The sequence below is a fragment of the Panulirus ornatus genome, chromosome 16 (genome assembly GCF_036320965.1).
Source record: "Panulirus ornatus isolate Po-2019 chromosome 16, ASM3632096v1, whole genome shotgun sequence".
Taxonomy (NCBI): Eukaryota; Metazoa; Arthropoda; class Malacostraca; order Decapoda; family Palinuridae; genus Panulirus; species Panulirus ornatus.
The window spans coordinates 33301773-33323461 of NC_092239.1; the positions used below are offsets into that span (position 1 = coordinate 33301773).

The following is a 21689-nucleotide window of genomic DNA, read 5'->3' on the forward strand; positions in this document are numbered from 1 at the left end:
CCCCCAAGGAAGGAACGGAGAAGAGGGCCAGGTGAGGGTGTTTCCTCAGAGGCCCAGTCCTCTGTTCTTAACGCTATCCCGCTAACGCGGGAAATGGCGAATAGTATGAAAGATGAAATATGCATATAAGTGACCCACAATTTCATATAATTCATGTGCATATAAATAAATCAGAAAGCTTCCCCTTCATAATGAGCAATAGTAAAGAGCTGAATAATAATTACTATTAACTTTGTATCACCTGACTGTCACAATTCCAGATACTGATAATTTGCAAATAGCTTATCATGCACAGACATCAACAGAAAGAACATATACTTAAGATTTTTTACATGAAAGAAATCATTAAACAAGGCAAAAACTCTTTATAATCAAATGCATCATATCAATAAAGGAATGTGTGATTAGGAAACTATTTGAAAATTGGACATGCAAGGAACTGGTGAATATCATTATGTTCATATCCAACATTCCTAATATGAGTTTTCATTTTACTATACTAACCTCCAAACCTCTAACCATGGGAACCATTCTTCTGCTTCATACTTACATAATACAATAATTTTATGAACACAGAGCATACAGGTAAATGACATTACCTGCATGAAGAAGTAATAAGTTTAAAAAATCAAATGACTACTCTCTATTCAGACAGGACCAGATTGTTCAAATGTCTGAATAAATTTGTTGTATAAGCCATCTTATATATCCAGGGTTCAACATCAACTGAATTCACTTGTCCACTTGGACAAATGAGTGCTGAAGTTCACTTCCATCAGAATCATGCCTGACTTTCCAAAAATTATTTCCTTTCAACAAAAATCTTTTAAATACCAACATAATGCATGAATTCCTACAAATGTGATTTACTTCAACACTGTTGAACTTATTGCTAAATTCATTTGATTTGTGCCATAACAGGTTTAACTAGTGGTTTAGCTTCTTGTCCAGGTTTTTAAATCTCCAAGAAAAATTTGGTTGTCTGAACAAATCCTTCATTCCTCAGGACAAGCGGAGAGCTGTTAATGTTAAATCCTGATACCGCAAAACTTTACTAATAAATTAACTGTCTTTTGGTGTAAAAATATGCTTAAACATAAGTGTTCTCTTATTAAACAATTACTTAAACATACTGATATACAGCCCTGATAAATCATTGTTTGCAAAAAAAAAAATATATTCATTAGCAGTACTAAACTCCCTCCATGGGACTTTTTCTCTTACTCCCAAATTACAAAACTGTCCAGAATCCTCAAGAAATATTGTCACATTACACAATAGTAGTGCATGATATCACTGCACTCACTGCAATCATTCAAACTGAATATTCCTCAATTTACAAAACAATTATTTGGAAGCTTGAAGCTGAAAAAAATATGCTCTAAATCGCATCTGCTGGACTTTGGAACTCTGCAAGAGCCTTCAGAGCTGAGACAGGCTTCTTCTGACTACCCTTGCGGACTTTGGCTCTCACTTCCTCTGCTTTTTCACGTCGCACTAATGGCTTCTTCTCTGGGGCCTTCATCTTCCAAACAACAATTGGGGACTGCAAAAAATATGACGATAATCAAAATATTGTTGATGTACAAAACAACATATACTGCATTTCTGATATTTCTAAATTATAAAGTTCAAGTCAATGTTCTGAAACTTCCATTCACCTTAAATATTACCAATTATGATATTCTTAAAACTACCAATCACCATAATTATCAATTCATTAGTAAAAAAAACTTTTTCATTACAAGTAGTCAAACATAGTTCTGTACTATAACTACTGACCTAGCTCATTGTCCTGTTTTTCGAACACTTTTAGCTGTTAGGAACTATACATTTAATCTTTAAACATTAAGAACATTTAAGTAATACTGTAAAACCATTCCCCAAATTAAAACATCAAAAATTTAAGGCAGGAAGAATTCAAAACAATTGGTGAAATATTTAACTGATTAATCAGAAATAAATACATAAACAAATAATGAAATGTTGGAAAATTCATAAGTAAACATGTGTATTAATAAAAACTGTGATAACATCAATCATTCAAATACTACTAGGAGGGTAATAATTGTGCATAAAATCAGTATTTCTAAACTCAGTTTTACCCAAGTTATAGGTACAGGTAAACAAGTTATGAAAACCCTCTACAGTCACACTGCAGATAATTTAACCTAAAACAAAACACTTAAAACAGTCTGATAGTTGTATATGGCCTTATAATCTGACCAGAAAATTCCACTATCACAATACTTTATAATAAAAATGAGTTAGTTGTACTGTAATAAGCTCCTGAATTGACTATCAATCCTAGCTCTTATAACTGCTAAAAATGTATGTAGAGAAATATCACTGCTAAGTACACTTTTCCTCATCTTCACTTTACCTTCTATAGCCTTAACATCAAATTTCTTAATTCCAAGAAACCATGTCCAACAAAAAAAGAGGTGTCATAAGCAAAATCCCTACTAAACATTTTTACCATTTATGTCGCCACATTTTACAATATGCATCTATCCATCTCAACTGCATCATCTCTTGTTTTATCCTCAGTCATATCTAAATCATCATCATTAATTCTGTATTATTCTACAAATATCAATCTCATCCTTTTAATCATAACTGGCAAATACATTCCTCAAAATTCACACCATTACATCATCCTCATTGTTCCCTCAGTCTACCATCTTACTTGTACATTCCCATCCAAGGAAAGTCACATCCAATTCAACTCTGGGATTATTCTATTCAATCATATGTCTTGCATGGAATTACCATTGAGGGATAACAGTGTCGACAAAAAGCCCTGTAAAAAAGAAAAACAAAACAAAGGCAATGCCATACATTTCAGTACTTTTGCATCTCTCCTTTAGTCCTGAATACCATCTGCAGATGTCTGGGTATGGAATAAGCAAAGTTCCTAAAGTATTCTAGGTCCTCCTTTGGGGTCCACAGGATCCTGATCTCCTGAATGAGGTGAGGTACTGTTAAGGTGTTGCAGGAAGCAATTCCTGATCATGCATTCTGAGTAACCAGCACAACTAGAAATCTCAAATGTACCCACGTTATTTGCTTCCAGGCAAGAATGCGGGCTTCCTCCTCCATAGAAAGGGAAAAGTCAACCATCTTGAATCACAGGTGGAGCAAATACAGCATCCAGAGGAGAAATTACCAAACTGAAGCAGCAGCAAGAGTAAAGAACATCCTTCCCCACAAATAGCCTGAGGCACACTGAGGTGGGTTGCCTGTGCTCACACCAATAGAAACACTAGTCTCGGTGACCAGATGTACAATGACTTCACCCTGAGAGTGTCACATGGTTGTTCCCACAATAAATCTTTGCTTTGCATCAACTCTGAAAATATATGGGGATGGACAAAGATTTTTGTAGACAATGTACTACTATTAGTATGAGCTTTAGTCATAATTAAGTCAAGTATTCTCCTCTCTTTCTTCAACAATTGGTCCTCAAGTATCTTGCTTTTCTCTCCTATTGCATTCAATGGAAGTGTCTTATACTTCTATTCTCTCCAACTTGTTTAACATGATACATCTTTGCTATGCTTGTCTTAATTTCAACATGGCCACCTTCTTTTGGCAATCAATCAAATTTTTTTCCACTTTTAAATTCCTTTAGATCAAACAGCAACAGATGAAAACTTGTGACACTAGTGCCATGTTCAATTTTCCAATCAATAATCAAAGAAAAACCAGTTATTGTACAACAAAAATACTAACAATGAAGTAGAGGAGACTAACAAAGATGACAAAAGTGTCAGAAATGGTGGAACCAAGGAGGACAGGAAGCTGAGATGGAATGAAAAATGTTTTGGGTGATCAAGGCCTGAATGTGCAATAGGATGTGAGGCATGCATGGGATAGAACAAATTCAGGCAATGTGGTACACTGGGGTGATGTGCTGTCAGTGGGTTCAACCAGTGTACATGAAGTGCTCAGGGGAAACCAGAGAGAGGCTTAAGGGGCTTGGGTGTGGATAAGGGGCTCTGGTTTTAGTTCATTATACATTGCAGCTAGAGAGTGCATGTAAGCAAATGAAGCTGTTCTTCATCTGGTCCGAGCACTATATCACTAATGCAGGAAACAGTAAACAAGTGTCAAAAATGAAAAAAGTAAAGTACAAGAAGTGTTTCAATAAAATACAGCATGAATCCAATATATTAAATATGAAAAAGTTTCCCTGATAGTAAGATGTATTTAATGCCCCTAAAGATGAACATTATCTGCACAGAAACAATCTATCTATCTATGTCCTCTGGACATCATTCCTTGCATGTAACAAATTGGCTTAAAAAAAAAAAATCCTTTCTAAACAGTACACCAGGACATCAAATATTTCCCAAGGTTCCCTTATTGACACACCATTCTCGTGTATTTACTCCCTCACTATGTCCTTTCATATAATATTAGGTCTATCTTTACCCTACTTCCACGTAATCTATTCACATCTAAGTCTTTCTCTTCACATGCATTCTCTACACATATACATTCTCTCTCAATGTCCATATCATCAGAGTACTTAATTTTTTACTTTCTCAGTGGAGAAGAGGTGACTTATTCAATCTAACATCTGTAAAATCCAATTTCTTTCTATTTCTCTTCCTAAAATTTCTCACAGCTTTGCCATCATCTATGATAGCTCTGCAATACCAACATTCACTGCAATTAACATATTTGGTGCAAACATTACATTTAATCTGTTCAGGGAACCCCACACTACACATACAGAAAAGACTGCCTCTAAAAATTTGGGAATGTCATTCAAATACCAAAGATTTTTCTTTTCTTTGCCTCTATGCTAATCATAAAAAGGACTGATGGCCCTTTTATGGAGTTCTATCCTCACATCTGCTTTGGCAATTGCTCTATCAAGTTGCACAACGGGAGAGAGTCTTAAGCTAACCAACCTAGCATCAGGTACAGTTAAACATCAGCCTCATTTGCACACATCCACTCTTTGGCCATTCTGTATATTATGAACTGAAACTAAAGTCTATCATTCACAGGCATGCCCTATAGACTACTTCATGGTTTTCCTCAACCATTTCACATACCTTGCTTCAGCCCTTTGCATAAAACAACACTCCAGTTCTTTCTATCAAATCATTCCCAAAGGTTCAGGCCATGATACCTAACCTCCTTTAACCCAACCATCCATCTCCTCTCTCTTCCTATCCCCTTAGCTTCCTTTGCTTCAAACACATGGATCCTCTCTCTCAGTCCCCCTTCACGTATCCTCTCCATATGCATAACCATTCCAGCATACCCTGGTCAGCTATCTTCACCACTCACTACTGCACTTCTTTCTGTAGAAGTCATTTCTCATACTTAACTTATATCATGCCACATATTGTCTATGGGTATTTCATTTTGAGCACATCCACCATCTTCTTTCCTTGAAGTTTTTTAATTCTTTTACATTATTTTCAACATATGCAAATTCATATGAATTTAAAATTCAAAAGACATTCATTTATTGTACTTACCCAAAACACTACCTTGTCTCTGCTTTTAATAAGTGTAATGTAAACTACTGTAAAGTTTAGTGATTACATATGAGATGAAGTGCTAGTGATTGGATGCATGCTGAATGCCATCAAAGAGGCAAAAGACACAGAAGTACCTGAGAGAAACACAAAGCACTACCATCTTAAATCCTAATTTAAGAACTTGTGCATCAGTTTGACGGTAATCATAAATGCACAGCCATCTATATTTTGGATGATCTCAGACAACAAATATCTTGACTGGAGATCTCTTCATATATACCTCAAATACAGCACAACAAAACAGGAAACATAGCAGAAATATCTTTCAGGGCTTCAGATGGCTTTATAGCATGTCACTGAATTCTCAAAAGAATGAATTTGTAATTATTATTTGCACCTGGTTCTGAAGGTTCATCTCTTTGTTCATGTCCATGTAGCTTTTCTCATTCCCAACTCAAGCTTTCCATTATCCATCACATCTGACAACACATTTTCTCATGGTAATAAACAACGTATTTCAAAGGCATATGGACTACAAAACTACTTCCCATATAATTAAGTGATCATGGAGAATTTCACACAAACATTTAAAGCATTGTGGAAAGATCCATGAAAATATGTGAAATGTGCAACAGGGGTCTGATAAAGATTCTGCAAAATGGAGACCAATATCTTGGACAGGTTCTTCATGGAACATAATCTTATTAATACATAAAGGTCACATGATGCACACACAAAAAGAGGTTTCTTTCCAAGTTTTGAAAGACAATTCAACCAACATACTATCTAACTGAAAGCTTTCTTTAGCAGTTTTAATATATATCAGATAATATCTGTTTCCTATGCCATGTAATATACTATGAAACAGCATACTTTCTAGTTTTTTGGTTTCTATACAAACTGAGATGGGTTATACCAAATCTGTATAATCAACCCCTTGAACACCATCCATTTGTTAATGGTAATAGTTCTTGACACTAATTCCATCTCTAAAATAAAATTACTATACAAGTTATATCAAACTACCACACAGTGAAACATTCCTCTAGTTTTGCAAGCCATACGCAATAAAAAACTACTCCAAACTAGTTAGTTTGCCACAGAAGCATCTCATGCCATTTCAACATTTGTACCCATCTGACTCCGTAGAGCACTGATATGTCACTGTTGACAGGACAGTAGAAGACATGGTCGTTGGGATCTTTAGTAGTGGTACTAGATTCTGAGGGACACTTGGGTCTCAAAGATGAGATTTGAGACATATGAGGGTATTCCACCTGTCCTAGGTACTGTATTGGTTTTGGTGAAACTAAGGGGACCTTCGCCTCTCGTTTCTGTAACCCTGCACCTGCACTCACTTCCTGTTCCAACAGATGGTAGTCTTAATCTGATCACATGCTACTGTTCTGATATAGTCAAAACTGACATCACTGTACATATACCATTATGACACATAAACTCTAAGCAGCAAGATTTTGATTAGTACCACGAAAATTAAAATATATGAGTTAAAAATCCTTAATATCTTTCTTGTAACATAAAACTGCACAACTCAAAAAAGAAAAATGGTCACATACTCCTTAATTTTCAAATAATCAATATGATTACTTCACTCACATGATTTTGATTTTGTAGTATATTCATTTAATAAATAATTGACTCTTTAATGAAACTATCATACTGCATAAGAAAAAATTATTCAAAATAAGTGAAAATGCTAGTAAGAAATACAAAATCATTTAGTCTTCAATGATGTTGTAATGTGAATTCTTTATCTTAAGAATACAGTTATGTGCAGTGACAAGTAGTTTATAATAAAAGAAAAAACATACAGCAGCTATAAGAAATTGCTAATGCTATAAACCATATATACAACAATATCAGTAAATCATCGACATGCAAGAGAAAAGAATTCTATAAAGAATCTTTTTTTAAGTATGAAATACTTTGTAATTTTGTAGGATGATCCTACTCTGATAGTCTGATTTTAAGCAGGGAATATGATATGTTAGTCAAATTGAATTTTTATACACTCCAAAATATATCAAGAAATTGCAAGAATTACTGTACAAAGCATGTAGAAAAACTAGCAAGGAAATAAGGGGTATCTCACTGCTTTCTCCAGCTATACAACAGGGTAGCTTATGCAAAATCTCCTTCTAATTCTATACATTCTAATATATTCCTTAGCTAGAGAATCTCTTTCAAGCTTGTACTCCTTCCCATTATTCAATACTTCCATCCTCTTTGTCTATAATCTACTTCCACTTTTCTCACTACAGCACACTTCTTAGTTAATCTCTTGTCCATTCTTTCCACATGTTTACTATCATATCAGTTCTGCTTAACTTGTTTACTGCTTGTAACACAAAGTCAACTATTCTTACAAAGTCTGCATTGGTTATTCTATCTATTTACTAAACTTTATGAACACTTGTTAGAAATTCATTTTAACCTGAGACAAACCTTTCTAGTGGGGCAAGTTTAGGGCAATAAATAGAACTCTTTTGTCTCACCTGGACATTCTTATACGACAAGACACCAAACGCTGGCTTAATAACTCTAAAACCTCTGGAAACTACTGGATACCAACAGTTAACCACTTCTAGGAAGACAATTAAGAGAGATTTACTTAACTCCACAACCCTTCAACAGTAGTAACACCTCAACTTCAACCCTTGTATCTTGCATCAGTCAAAATCTACTTGTTCAGATCAAGATATCTAACATGGATGGTGGGATGAAAATGTTTACACTTGGCTTACTCTATATAGGCTTGGAAACATAAATTGGATAAAAGTTGATTTTTGAGCCTGACAGAAAGACGATTATACAAAAGCTCTGGCCCCTTTCACTGCAGCAGGTCTAATATCCACAGTACACTCTTTTGTGTGGGATAGTCTCAAATATTCATAAGAATTTAATCATATCCACAGGTTTATTACTACTAACAACTAAAACATAATTTTCTATATAAAATGACATAATTAACTTGCCAACAGTACGACATACCCTAAGAGTACTGTCAGACATGTTTTGAGGTGTATGGTATTCCTGCAAGTTTTAGTCACAAAGAAATATGATTACAAAGGGCTTTCATCACTAATATCCTTTGTCTTGTAAAAGTGTCAAAGCTCCAAAAATCATTCCATTATGAGAGAGCAGAGATCTTGGACAAGCCTCTTGACATCTCTACAAAAGGAGATGTAGGGAAAACTTTAAGCAATATCATCTGGTAACAATGCATGGGATGCCAATACAAGAATTAATGGCCAAATGCATTTCCTTGAGGAAGAGACAGCAGACTCAGAAATCTTATCCACATACACCTCAGCTGCAGTGGACAAAAAAAAAGAAAAAAAAAAAAATTACCAGGGTTGACAAAGAGGATACACATTTCAGAGGTGGAGGGAACAAGAAGAAGCAGACCAAATTGGAGGCAGAAGAATGGAGTGAAAAGGATTTTGAGCGATTGAGGCCTGAACATACGGGAGGGTAAGAGGCGTGCAAGAAACAGAGTAAATTGGAACGATGTGGTATACTGGGGTCGATGTGCCATCAATGGACTAAACCAAGGCATGTGAAACGTCTGGGGTAAACCATGGAAAGGTCTGTGGGGCCTGGATGTGGATGAGAAGCTGTGGTTTCCATGCATTACACATGACAACTAGAGACTGACTGAAAACAAATGTGGCCTTTTTTGATCTGTTTTCATGGCACTAGCTCGCTGAAGTGGAGGGTAGCAATGCTATTTCCTGTGGGGCAGGGTGGCGCTGGGAATGGATGAAGGCAAGTAAGTATGAATATGTACATGTGAATATATGTCTGTATATGTGTATGAGTGTATATGTATATATATCTTTTTTATACATATCTGCCATTTTGTTTTTAATTTTCCAAAAGAAGAAACACAGAAGGGGGCAAAGTGAGGATATTCTCTCTAAGGCTCAGTCCTTAGTGCTACCTCGCTAACACGGGAAATGTTGATACTATAATAATGTATATATTTATATATGTGTGTGTGCTGTTCTCCATACTAGCGAGGCACCGCCAGGAACAGATGAAGACAGGCCACATCCACTTACATCCATTATCGAGGTGTCATGTGTATGTAATGCATTTTTTTCTTTTTGATGTATAACATAAACTGCAAGTGACAAATACTTAACTTCTAAAAATGATTATGATCTTGGTGAACCTAATTACTGGTTTCAGCTCCCATACTATAATGGGTAAATATCACATTGTAAAACTTTCACAACAAATCTTACCAAACACGTTCTTCAAAACTGTACTCAGTTCTTGCAATGTTAATGCTGTAGATCAGCTTGCCTTATTTCCAAAATACCTACCACAAGAGGAGTATAGACATTGTTTTTCTTCAACTGCAGGTACTTGCTTTCTATTTTCCATATCCAAGCAACTCCTTTTCTTTGTTACATACCAATAAACTCCACACTTCTTAACAGAAAACCTTTTCTCTTACAGTATCTATATAGTCCAGTTCTTTGTAATCATTCTTTCTCTTTCTTTCCCTGCTCCCAGTACTATCTTACCCCTTAAATACACTTACTAAGACAACTTTCTTCTCACACACATTCTTGCATATTACTAAGTAATCACATCGTGCCTATTTATTTCTTTTATAAGAAATGCATTACGTCTAACTAATTAAAAAATGCTATGAATGCTGCCATTGGATCTTCAGCACCAGAAATGAACATAGCCAGTGAGCAAATCATTGGGGAAAGATTCTTTATATGCCATCCTGCTTTACACAGACGGAGAAAAAGTGTAAATGAGGGTTTAATATGACACAAGTTTGAAAGAGGCTGTATACACAGCATTATTTCTCTTTCTTCACACAGAATTCTAAACATTAATGTTACACAAAAAAAAGTGCAATTACTTTAGGGAATAACTAACTAAACCTACATAACTTATCTTCATAAACTGTTTTTCATGAATAAACATAAATGGACAAAACTCATTTACACTACTTTTGGTAAGAATGGAAGGTGAATACAATTATCAAATTTCTTATGCAAGTAATAATGAAATACTTATGGAAAATTCTTTCTGTTTGGTAACAAACTTGGTTGAGAAAAGTTGCTTATGAGCATCATTAATGTTAAAAATCAATAAACATTAACAAATTCATTCACACTTCCCAGTAGATGGGGGAGAGGGGGCCTCCAAAGCAAGAAGACTATCCATACATTAATAACATAAATTAAGAGTTTAAAGACAATCTGAAGGGATCAAACCTCTTATAGAACAGTCAAATGTCAAGTCTAAATTCATGAAATTACTGTAACTCAACTGTAACTCAAAAGACACATTACACCAAAAACATAAAACATCCAATATGAAATAACACACAAACTCGTGCAAAGCTCTCCACATAAAAGACCTATTACATGCCTGCATTTCCATACCACATGGTGAATTTTTGCTGGTAGGCAGACAAATATGAAAAGTTTGGTTAAAACAGTTCACAGCATATGCCAAATTAAACAAATATATCCTAACTGTATACTTCACACTGAACTAGGCACAACTACCCCTGTCATGTGGCCTAATTATACCTTAAATCTAACTAAATATTAATCAATACAGTACAGACAGTGGCTGTGCTTATTTATAAACATGCAGAAGCAAAATCAACAATTCACTGTCTTATTCTTCAAATAGTATGCTGTGAAATAGATAGTAAATATTGTGTAAGTGCTTCTGGCATTTTCAAAAGATACAAAACAACTAAAATATTACACTTACGGCTGATCTTGCCCCAGGCTGGTATAAAAGGCATGAAAAACAGCAATGTTTAAGGAGAAATGCAAAGCAATGACTGGCCTAAGAGCTTAGCATTTAAAATAAAGTTGTCCTGTATTCAAAATAACTGTATCTGCTGGAGGCTATCTATATTATTTGGTAGCAAAAACAATACTTTTTTTTAACACCTGAGTAGGGAACATTTGTACTACAGCTTTTCTGGCATCATCTTCCTTTCAAATTTCATGTAATGAATTTCAAAACTACTCAAATGCTAAAAAAGAATGTTGCCATATTTATCAATTCAAACTCACACTATGCATATTCCAAAAAGCTTCCCACCATCAATATGGGAGTAAACTTTTAAAAACCCTTCTTAACTGTTTTAATGTGCATTTTAAGAAAAGTCAACCAAATTATCCTTTTATATTACATGTGCCTATTCCTAAACTCGAAGAAATGTGTTGTATGCAGAATCTTCCCTAAACTTTCTAGTTACAAACAACCTCCACACCTCCATGTGTGAAAAACCAAAAGCAATGAATGAATATACCTACAGATCAATTCTGCAAAGTGAGACCTCACTAAACACCTGTTAATCTATTTCATCCATCAATACATCTATGTTCAATAAAAAACTAACATGCAATCTTATCATACATGAATTAAACTCTTCTGTCATTCAAATATTGTTTTTTTACCATACACAAACCTTCTTTACTTCTGCATATTCAACTAAGCATAAAGGACATCATTGCATTGAATATTCTAACTTTTAAGGAGTTCTCAAGATGCAATGCAAATTGCCTTACATGCACCTGACATTTTCAAATAATGCCAACCCACAGAGCAGATAAACTGATCTTGTTTCCTTGTAAAACAATAGCAGATGTGAAAACTAATAAAAGGAAGCTTATCATACCTACAGCTTCCTTTTTCAAGCAGCAATTCATTTCTTCAAAATTCTAACCAAAGGCCTTTGTAATGTTATTCACTTTAACACTTAAAACATAAAACACCCTTGCTGGCTATTTCCCATTTGTTGGTTTAATTATTCCCTTTTCCCTTTTATGTAATATCTCTTCCATTTACTCTCCTAACTTCCTTTATATCCATGTCCCCATGGAATATCACAGACTTAGAAATTCTTTCTACTTGCTGACATTTAAAATCCAGTGTCCAAGCAAAAACTTATGCAAAAATATATTTCTGAATTTACATTTTTCACAGATTTCTGCAAGTTCACTTAGTTCCACAAATAATCAAGAAATTCCTTAAACTATTCAAATTAAGCTTTCCTTAAATAGAGCCCTTTACAAAAGTAATTTACCTGAACTCTTCCAGTACTCAAGCACCTCACCTTGGATTATGCATATTCTAAACAGCCTGACTAACCAATCAACAACACAGTCACTCCATTTCTTCAGGAACTCAACTGCAACTCTCCATTCCTTACTCTTTACCATATTTCATCATGAGTCAAGCTTTCACTATCTACCATATTTTTTACCATCCCATTTGCTATGACTCTCTTACCCACATCCAACCCCGTCCCAAACACACCACATCCCCCTTCCCATTACTTAACACATTCAACTATCCTTTATAATACTCACTCCATCTCTTTTGTCAAATCTTTGTTGGTTACCATTTCCACCCCTAACTGTCATCCCCATTTGGCTTGGTTTTCTCTCTCTTTATCTCCTTCAAAATTATTTTCTAATTTTCAGTAAAGGTCATCAGTACTCCCACTCCCCATCTTTCATCTGCCCTTTTCTTCAATTACTCTCCTGACACTTTCTATTGTACTTCTCCAAATTAGTGCTCTAGTCTTCTGAAATTTACTTATCCAATTTTACAAGAAATCATGTCATCTACATGATAAAATTTGTTTTTAAAACCTCAAGCAACTACTCTGTCCCTTTAAAACTTATATAAATTATTGTAAATACCAAGGTTTTAACCCACTCACTGTGGCTAATCTTGATATAGAGCGTGCCCTCAGTGTGAAAATTTTCATTTGCTCAAAAAATAATTTGGTCAATTTGTCTTACAATTCAGATGCAGTTGTTTTTTCTATCCACAACCAGGCCCCAAAGAATTTTCCATTGTTCAACCCAGACACTTCACATGCCCAGGGTCAGTCTATTGACAGATGAAGAAAGACCCAACCACTCATATACACACATATATACATACACTCACATACATATACATACACAGACATACATACACATGAACATATTCATACTTGCTTGTCTTCATCCATTCCCAGCGCCAACCCACCCCACAGGAAACACCATCAGAGGTAGCGCCAGGCAAACAGACAAAAAAGGTCACATTCAATCATATCCATTCTCTAGCTGTCATGTGTAATGCAACAAAACCATAGCACCCTACAGATAGTAACATATTACATGTATTCATGAAGAGATTATCAACTTAATAAATTATTTTTTTTTATTTATTTTGCTTTGTCGCTGTCTCCCGCGTTAGCGAGATAGCGCAAGGAAACAGACGAAAAATTGGCCCAACCCACCCACATACACATGTATATACATACACGTCCACACACACAAATACACATACCTATACATCTCAATGTATACATATATATATATATATATATACACACACAGACATAAACATATATACACATGTACATAATTCATACTGTCTGCCTTTATTTATTCCTATCACCACTTCACCACACATGGAATAACAACCCCCTCCCCCTTCATGTGTGCGAGGTAGCACTAGGAAAAGACAACAAAGGTCCCATTCGTTCACATTCAGTCTCTAGCTGTCATGTAATAATGCACCGAAACCACACCTCCCTTTCCACATCCAGGCCCCACAGAGCTTTCCATGGTTTATTCCAGACGCTTCACATGCCCTGGTTCAATCCATTCACAGCACGTCGACCCTGGTATACCACATCGTTCCAATTCACTCTATTCCTTGCACGCCTTTCACCCTCCTGCATGTTCAGGCCCTGATCACTCAAAATCTTTTTCACTCCATCTTTCCACCTCCAATTTGGTCTCCCACTTCTCCTCGTTCCCTTCACCCCTGACACATATATCCTCTTGGTCAATCTTTCCTCACTCATTCTCTCCATATGACCAAATCATTTCAAAACACCCTCTTCTGCTCTCTCAACCACACTCTTTTTATTTCCACACATCTCTCTTACCCTTACATTACTTACTCGATCAAACCACCTCACATCACATATTTGTCCTCAAACATCTCATTTCCAGTACATCCACCCTCCTGTGCACAACTCTATCCATAGCCCATGCCTCGCAACCATACAACATTGTTGGAACCACTATTCCTTTAAACATACCCATTTTTGCTTTCCAAGATAATGTTCTCTCGACTTCCAAACATTCTTCAAGGCTCCCAGAATTTTCGCCCCCTCCCCCACCCTATGATTCACTTCCACTTCCATCCGCTGCCAGATCCACTCCCAGACATCTAAAACACTTTACTTCCTCCAGTTTTTCTCCATTCAAACTTACCTCCCAATTGACTTGACCCTCAACCCTACTGTACCTAATAACCTTGCTCTTATTCACATTTACTCTCAACTTTCTTCTTTCACACACTTTGCCAAACTCAGTCACCAGCTTCTGCAGTTTCTCACATGAATCAGCCACCAGCGCTGTATCATCAGTGAACAACAACTTAATAAATGTTCAGGCTAAAAAAACTACATGGAATACAATGTATCCTTCTTAATGATGTAAAATTTACACATCTCAATGTGTAATCATATCGCAATTCCCAATAATCAGTGCTCCATTATCAATATATATCTATATACAATATCTACATAGATCTATATATATTTCCTTTGCTGCCCATGCACAGCAAAAATAATGTACTACCTCCTACATCTTTTGGAGGTTAATAATCAGGTACAATGAAAAAATATGAGCAAATGTTGTGGAAACATTCTCTGGGATGCCTATTGTTGCTTCCTTATTTCCTATGCCCCTAGCTAATATGCCTAAAATCTTTAAATGACCCAGACTGTACATAGCACACTCAAAATCAACTGCCAGGGGCATCAATAGCTAGGAAGGTGGCCCTAACAAGAGGGATGAATTTATGCATCTTATTCCTCAAATTCACTGCAGAAATTATCCTAAGATGAACTTACTCACAAAGGACAGATTACAAATGCAACAATTTTTCCTATCCAGAGTACCATACTATGTTAATCTCCTCCACAAACATAACCTATGGTAAGTATCCCCACATCATCACTTAAAACCACTCTTTCATCATATTGGACTTCTTTTCCTGCCAACAACAGCAAACCCAAATGATTACCTCTTAATGACCAATCTACATCAAGCCATTCATCCTTTTAAGTGTACAGTGTACATACATTCAATAAGTTAATTTGATAAACTAATTAATTTAATCACTGCTTATACAGTATATCTTTCCACATTAAATCTATTTCTTTGACAGTGGTTATATTTTCTTAAATGCACATTTTTCAGTGAACATCAACAAAATTAAGAAATTAAATGGAAAATATAACTTAGTATGACAGCATAACAAATACCAGTACATACATCTAAAAATGCAAAATATGAAAATAATATCCTAACTCACTGTGAGACTTCAACTTATCAGTAGCTTTGGATGAACAAGCCTAAGATATAATAAAACTGATTAATCAAAGCCACAAATCTAGCCACTTAATTTCTACATGAAATTTGAAAATCCTATCTATGTCATCCACAAACATTACAAGCATTTTATTAATTACTGACCTCTTAAGAAATCTAAAGTACAATAACAATGTATACAAACCAATATATACTATAGCATTCCTTAGATTTTAACAATTAATTTTTTTACAAAAAGAATTTTAATATCCAATAAAGAGACGATAATGATACTTACATGAAGGGGAGGCTGCTGAGAAAATTTTATAAGATACAGATATTCTAAATACCAAAATGGATCTTTATATCTCTATATTTTTCGTTTCATTCTCACATCTCAAGTAATTTGAAAAGTACAAGGTACCAAAATTTTAATTTGAATACTTACAGCAATAGTTCCTTGGCGTGGATATTTAGTTGAGGCAACATATGAGCACTTCACTGTCAAAACTACAGCATTCATCAAATTCTTAGCAGCTTGAATTAATGATGTGGCAGAGTCCAACTGAAAAGTAAATACATAATTCTTGAATTACGAAAGAAATCAATGTTATCCACGTATAAACAGTTACAACACTAGCAAGCCCACATTATCCTTAAAACCAATAAAGGGAAGGAGAAAGATTCTTCCAAAAGATCATCCTAACAGAGCCCCTTGCAATGTAATCCATAATAATCAATTATGCAATCAAAAAAAATAGTTACAAAGTCATTGCTATTTCTCACTTATCATTTCTTAATTTCTTTCTCTGTCTTGTTTACTTTCCCCTTTATCTTATGTATATAACAATTATCAACACACTTACTCTCTTCAAAATTCTTAATGAACCAGATAACAAATGCTCCTTTGTAACATGATTTTAATGTCCTACTTAATTTTAGCAAACATCTCAAGCAGTGGAGTTAGATCTTTAAAAATTGATTAACGGACAACTCAAAATAATGAGAAAGATGGTACAAGAACAACCAAATCTTAATCCGAGAAAAGAGCCTATTTAATACAGATTGAGTCTACCTCCTGAGCACATTCATATCTTCACCTACATTTATGAACTTGAAAAAAATAATATTAACTTCCTTACTGTTTAGGAGAATGGGATAATAATAATATAACATTAATCTAATCATTCTAAATTTGTCTTATTGATTAATGAAACCAGTCAAGCACTTGTACAGTATAGATGAGGCCATCATTGTTGGCCATAAGGTCACCAAACCCTTCTTGGGGATGATTTAGTTCTGATGATAATGCATACAAGAGGGAGAAATAATACCTACTTACAAGTACCTATGACTAAATTTTGACATATGCAGGGCGAGGCACACATGACTCACTGCATTCCTTGCTTGGCTAGCGATACCGATTTTCTCATCTGCCAGACACAGCAAGAGAACAAGAGAAAAGAAAAATATTTTACATGTTTGTTACATACCCCAGAAACTATGAGTTCACCAGAAATATTCTGTACATCTGCCTTGACTTTGGAGGTGATGTTCAGCTGGTGACAGTATAAAGCAATGCGATCCAAGTAAGCTAACATGTCATCCTTGGTTCTTGACTCAGGACACTGATCAGCAATCTGCCTGGAGAGTTTGTCTAGCTTGGTTCCAGCTTCAGAAATCTTCTTAGCAGCGTTGATGACATCCATTGTTGTTTTGAGAGGACCACGCCCTCTAAAGTTCAGATAAAAAGATTCTTAGTATCACATGAGGAAAATATAACAGTTATCTACTAAAGGAATTAAAGGAAATGTATTGCCTAAAACTGCAAATTTTGTGTAAAATAATTTCTTCATAAATCATCTCCCTTTATCAATGGGTTTATTTATACCAAATTACAAAAAAAATTCTACAATCATTATAACACATGAATGTAAAAGTTTAATGAAACGCTAACCTTGTAAAATCAGTCATCTCCATCATAATCATACACATATGCTTGGCCAACACAATAATGTCATTGCCAGTGTCATCCCACTTAGCAACCTCCTGATCAAACTTAACCTTCTCCAAACGGAAGTTTTCAACCTATAATATGGAAGAGAAAATATATAAATCATTATATCAAATGACACAATATCACACCTTCCATGCATACCAAGTTGTTAGAACTTCCAAACAAGCTTTTGTATTCACCTTATCATATGCTTTTTCTAAATCCACAAATACTTCATCTATTTTTTTTCTTTTCTTAAATTTTCTCTACAACTTGTCTAAATGCGAAACATCTGGTTAATGTATGTAAACCAGATGTTTCACATTGAGACAAGTTGTGGAGAAAAACTGAAAAAAAAATTACTTCCCTCACACAACAAGAATGGGTTTATTAATCCTTTTGATACTATTAGTCAGTATCCTATCACAAACCTTGCCAACTCTTAATCACCTTATTGCTTAATGAGTAAACAAGAGACTATAAACTGTAAAAGTATCAACTTTATAAAAAGTACAGCAATAATGGGCTCATCTCAGGAAAATTAGTTTCTGCCATTTGATGAAATTCTGAGGAAAATACAGTAACCCACCTGAGCAGCAATTTTATCTTTGTCCTCCTCACTCAAATTTCTCATGGCATCTCTGGCGGTTGTAATGCCACTCACTCCAGGGTATTCATCAATAGTGGTTTCTACAGTATGTGCGCTTGCTGCAGAATTAAACAAAATATGGAATCAGAAATATTCAACGGTACTTACCATGACAAAACTATTTTTTCAAAATTCACATTTACCATTCTTTAATTATAAACCATGGAAATCATTATGCATGATGAAAGCAAATACAAAAAATAAAACTACTGAAAAGAAATAAGAATTAAGTATCACTTACATTTGCTCCTTATCTCCAGGGTATGGTAATCATCCATGAGAACATCATCTGGATCCAACTCATCATCAGCTTTATTCATCAATACAGCCATGCGAATTTCTCTTACCCCATCGTATACTAAGTGTGAAGCATCAATGAACTCATTTTCATCTACCTCTTTACCAGGAGTACTGCTTAAAGCTTCTACAGCCACATCCACTCGCTGAGCAAAGTTTGGCAGCACTGGGGGAGAAAATCAATCCTTCATTACATCATGGGGAAAAGCAGATACATAGTTTTCAACTAATTTGTAGTTTTTTTTGTAATGTGTACATATCTATATACCTATGTTCACAAGGGCACGTTCTTAAAACCCATATCTCATCAATCTATCCATTATCTATACTCTATATGTTATTCCGACTAAACAAAGTGGTAATACATGAAGAATCTTCACTAATCGTAATGAATTCACTTCAAGGGAAACCTTTGACTTTTTAACATACTTATTCCCTCCACTGTCCCTCTACTTGCCCTCTGTTTTTCATCCACTTTCAGCTAATGTGAAATCTAAATGTCAAGAAATTTCTTTTTCAGCTGCATACATTACAGTGGGATGCACAAAACCCTGTAACAGCCCTTACAATACATGCTAGCTGATTTCCATTATTTTGTTCATGACTCAAGCATTCTGCCTGATTTTTCAACACCAATATCTATGACTTCATTCACACTTCTGCAATACATATTTTGCTAAATCAATCAATCATTTTGAAATCTGTTCACTCAACTATACACAGGCAATTTTCAATTTCAAACCCAACCATCAAGTTCAAACAGGCATTTTTACATTCTGAGTCCTTTCCTACATACCCTTCAACATATCTTTACCACGTGCTACAGTTCTTTTACTCATTCACCAAACAACTGAATTTGTATGATGATTTTTAGGCAACTCTTACTCTTTCAGCCTTTATTAAACATACACTTCAGTATAAACTTCTGGCAAAAATTCTTTTTAAAGGCTGTTTCCATAACATGCTCCTAATCCATAATTTCCTTAAGAGTAGTTACTGAATGAAGTACTGGAAATAAATTCACTCATATCCCAATCAATTAATAATAAATTAATGAACTAATGAGGTATTTCACCTTCTGTATCAATCACAGAATCCTCACTGAAATTCTTTAGAAGTAATTCTAAGAAAGGACAGCTTAAATTAAACCTATCCAAGAGCCAGTTCTGCTCACAAAAGGCAAAACCATTCTTTTGCCTCAGGAAATATAACAACTTTAAACAAAGGAGGACTGGCAATTTCTTTAAAATTACTCCTGAACAACCTATATGAACTTCAACTGTTAATCATATTTCTAACACAAATTTACCCTTACACAAGGTGACAATTTTCTTAATTGATATTCATCACTTTAGCAACACAACTAAATCTTTACCAAATAAGGACAGGAGGGCAACTAAATCTTCATTCATGAGGGCACCTTTTGTACACAGTGTACACATCAATTCTAAACAATGAAGCACCCTTGAACCATAAGTAAACAAACAGTAGTTACTGATGTATTCATGAAGGCCATAATGTTCCTCACTGATTCTTAATAAATAATTCCTCAAACAGGCATGTCTTTCATACTTGTTTGCCAATTCTCACTTTAGCAAGGTGGCAAATGTGCTTAATCTAAAAGATTTGCATCCTCACTGGCCAATAATCATTAAAGCATTAACACAGCAAGTGTAACATCTTTGTGGAGCTTTCAATACTGCATATCAAGTATGATATCTAATTTGTTTCTTTACTTGATCATCGTTTCTCACATTAGCAAGGTAGCACCAGGAAAAGATGAAACAAAGTCATATTCACTCACATCCATTCTTTAGCTGTCATGTTGAATGCACCGAAACCACGTTTTATACAATAAGAACCATATGAAATTATTCAATACCCTGCATACTCACCTTGGTCTCGTAATACTTTCACAGCCTCTAGAACTCGATCAGTGTACATGCATGGCTCATAATTATCCATTTCTGAGGCAACCACATGACAGACCCGAGTTGAGCGACCACGAATAGCACCAGCAATGCGATCAAGTGTCTCTGGATCACCCTCATTTATGGCTCTTACGCATGTCTTTACATCTTCCAGTATGTGACTTTCTGTAAATTGCAAGATTGTGTAACAAAATTTCTGACACACAAATACATATATATTCATCTATATGTTTCATTGAATATGACTGTTAATTCAGCATTTATAAGTTTCCTGCTGATGTTCTCAATTTGCCTAATGATTCTCTTATACTGCTCAGGTAGATTACCAATAAGCTGACCAAAGTTCATTAGCAAGGGTAGAACAGGATTCAAGTAAAAACCAGAGGTGCAATTCTTCTTAGGTACACAGTAACACAATACTTTATACCTTAGAAGACTTACACAATTGGTTTCTACTTGAGTTTGGTCAGCTTATTGGTAGCCTATCTGAGCAGTTTCAGAGAACTATTAAACAAGGAGAGAATATCAGCAAGAAACTGATGAATGCTGAATTAGCAGTCATATTCAAGTATCATAAAATATATACAAATATATATCTATACTTTTTTTTCATTTTTTCTGAATCAAGCAGATGACGAATGTACACATCACATCATTCAACTGAGCAGTATAAAAATATTATTGCTAAAGAGCAACACTATACAACACTATACAAAGTGTAAGGCTTAACAAAGTTTACCCAGTACCTGAAACTGCTAAGAAATCATCAATTGTTGTAATGTCATCAACCGATTCTGTTAAAATGCGTACTTGGTTCTCCCAGGCATCCTTGAAGGCATCCATGTTCTCTTGTGTAACCTAAAATGTGGGTAAAACAGCAATTTGAAGTTAGACAAAGAACAGATG

The 21689-nt window shown here is 35.0% G+C and overlaps 1 protein-coding gene across 10 annotated transcripts in view; it reads right to left on the reverse strand.

The window, feature by feature from the left end:
- Positions 1-224: 224 nt before the first annotated feature.
- Positions 225-21689, reverse strand: part of alpha-Cat (catenin alpha) — a 66250-nt gene continuing 44785 nt past the window's right edge. For 7 of the 10 annotated variants that reach the window (XM_071671535.1, XM_071671533.1, XM_071671527.1 and 4 more), the window contains 9 exons: positions 21530-21641; positions 20748-20948; positions 18797-19018; positions 18496-18614; positions 17868-17998; positions 17404-17644; positions 16359-16475; positions 11283-11300; positions 225-1546 (listed from right to left, as the gene is read on the reverse strand). In XM_071671535.1, coding sequence (XP_071527636.1) covers positions 1382-1546; positions 11283-11300; positions 16359-16475; positions 17404-17644; positions 17868-17998; positions 18496-18614; positions 18797-19018; positions 20748-20948; positions 21530-21641 — 1326 coding nt within the window. In that variant the 3' untranslated portion in view covers positions 225-1381. Of the gene's footprint in view, positions 1547-10905; positions 10960-11282; positions 11301-16358; positions 16476-17403; positions 17645-17867; positions 17999-18495; positions 18615-18796; positions 19019-20747; positions 20949-21529; positions 21642-21689 lie in introns of those variants that run through there. The other 3 variants (XM_071671536.1, XM_071671534.1, XM_071671537.1) reach the window with 2 other exon arrangements.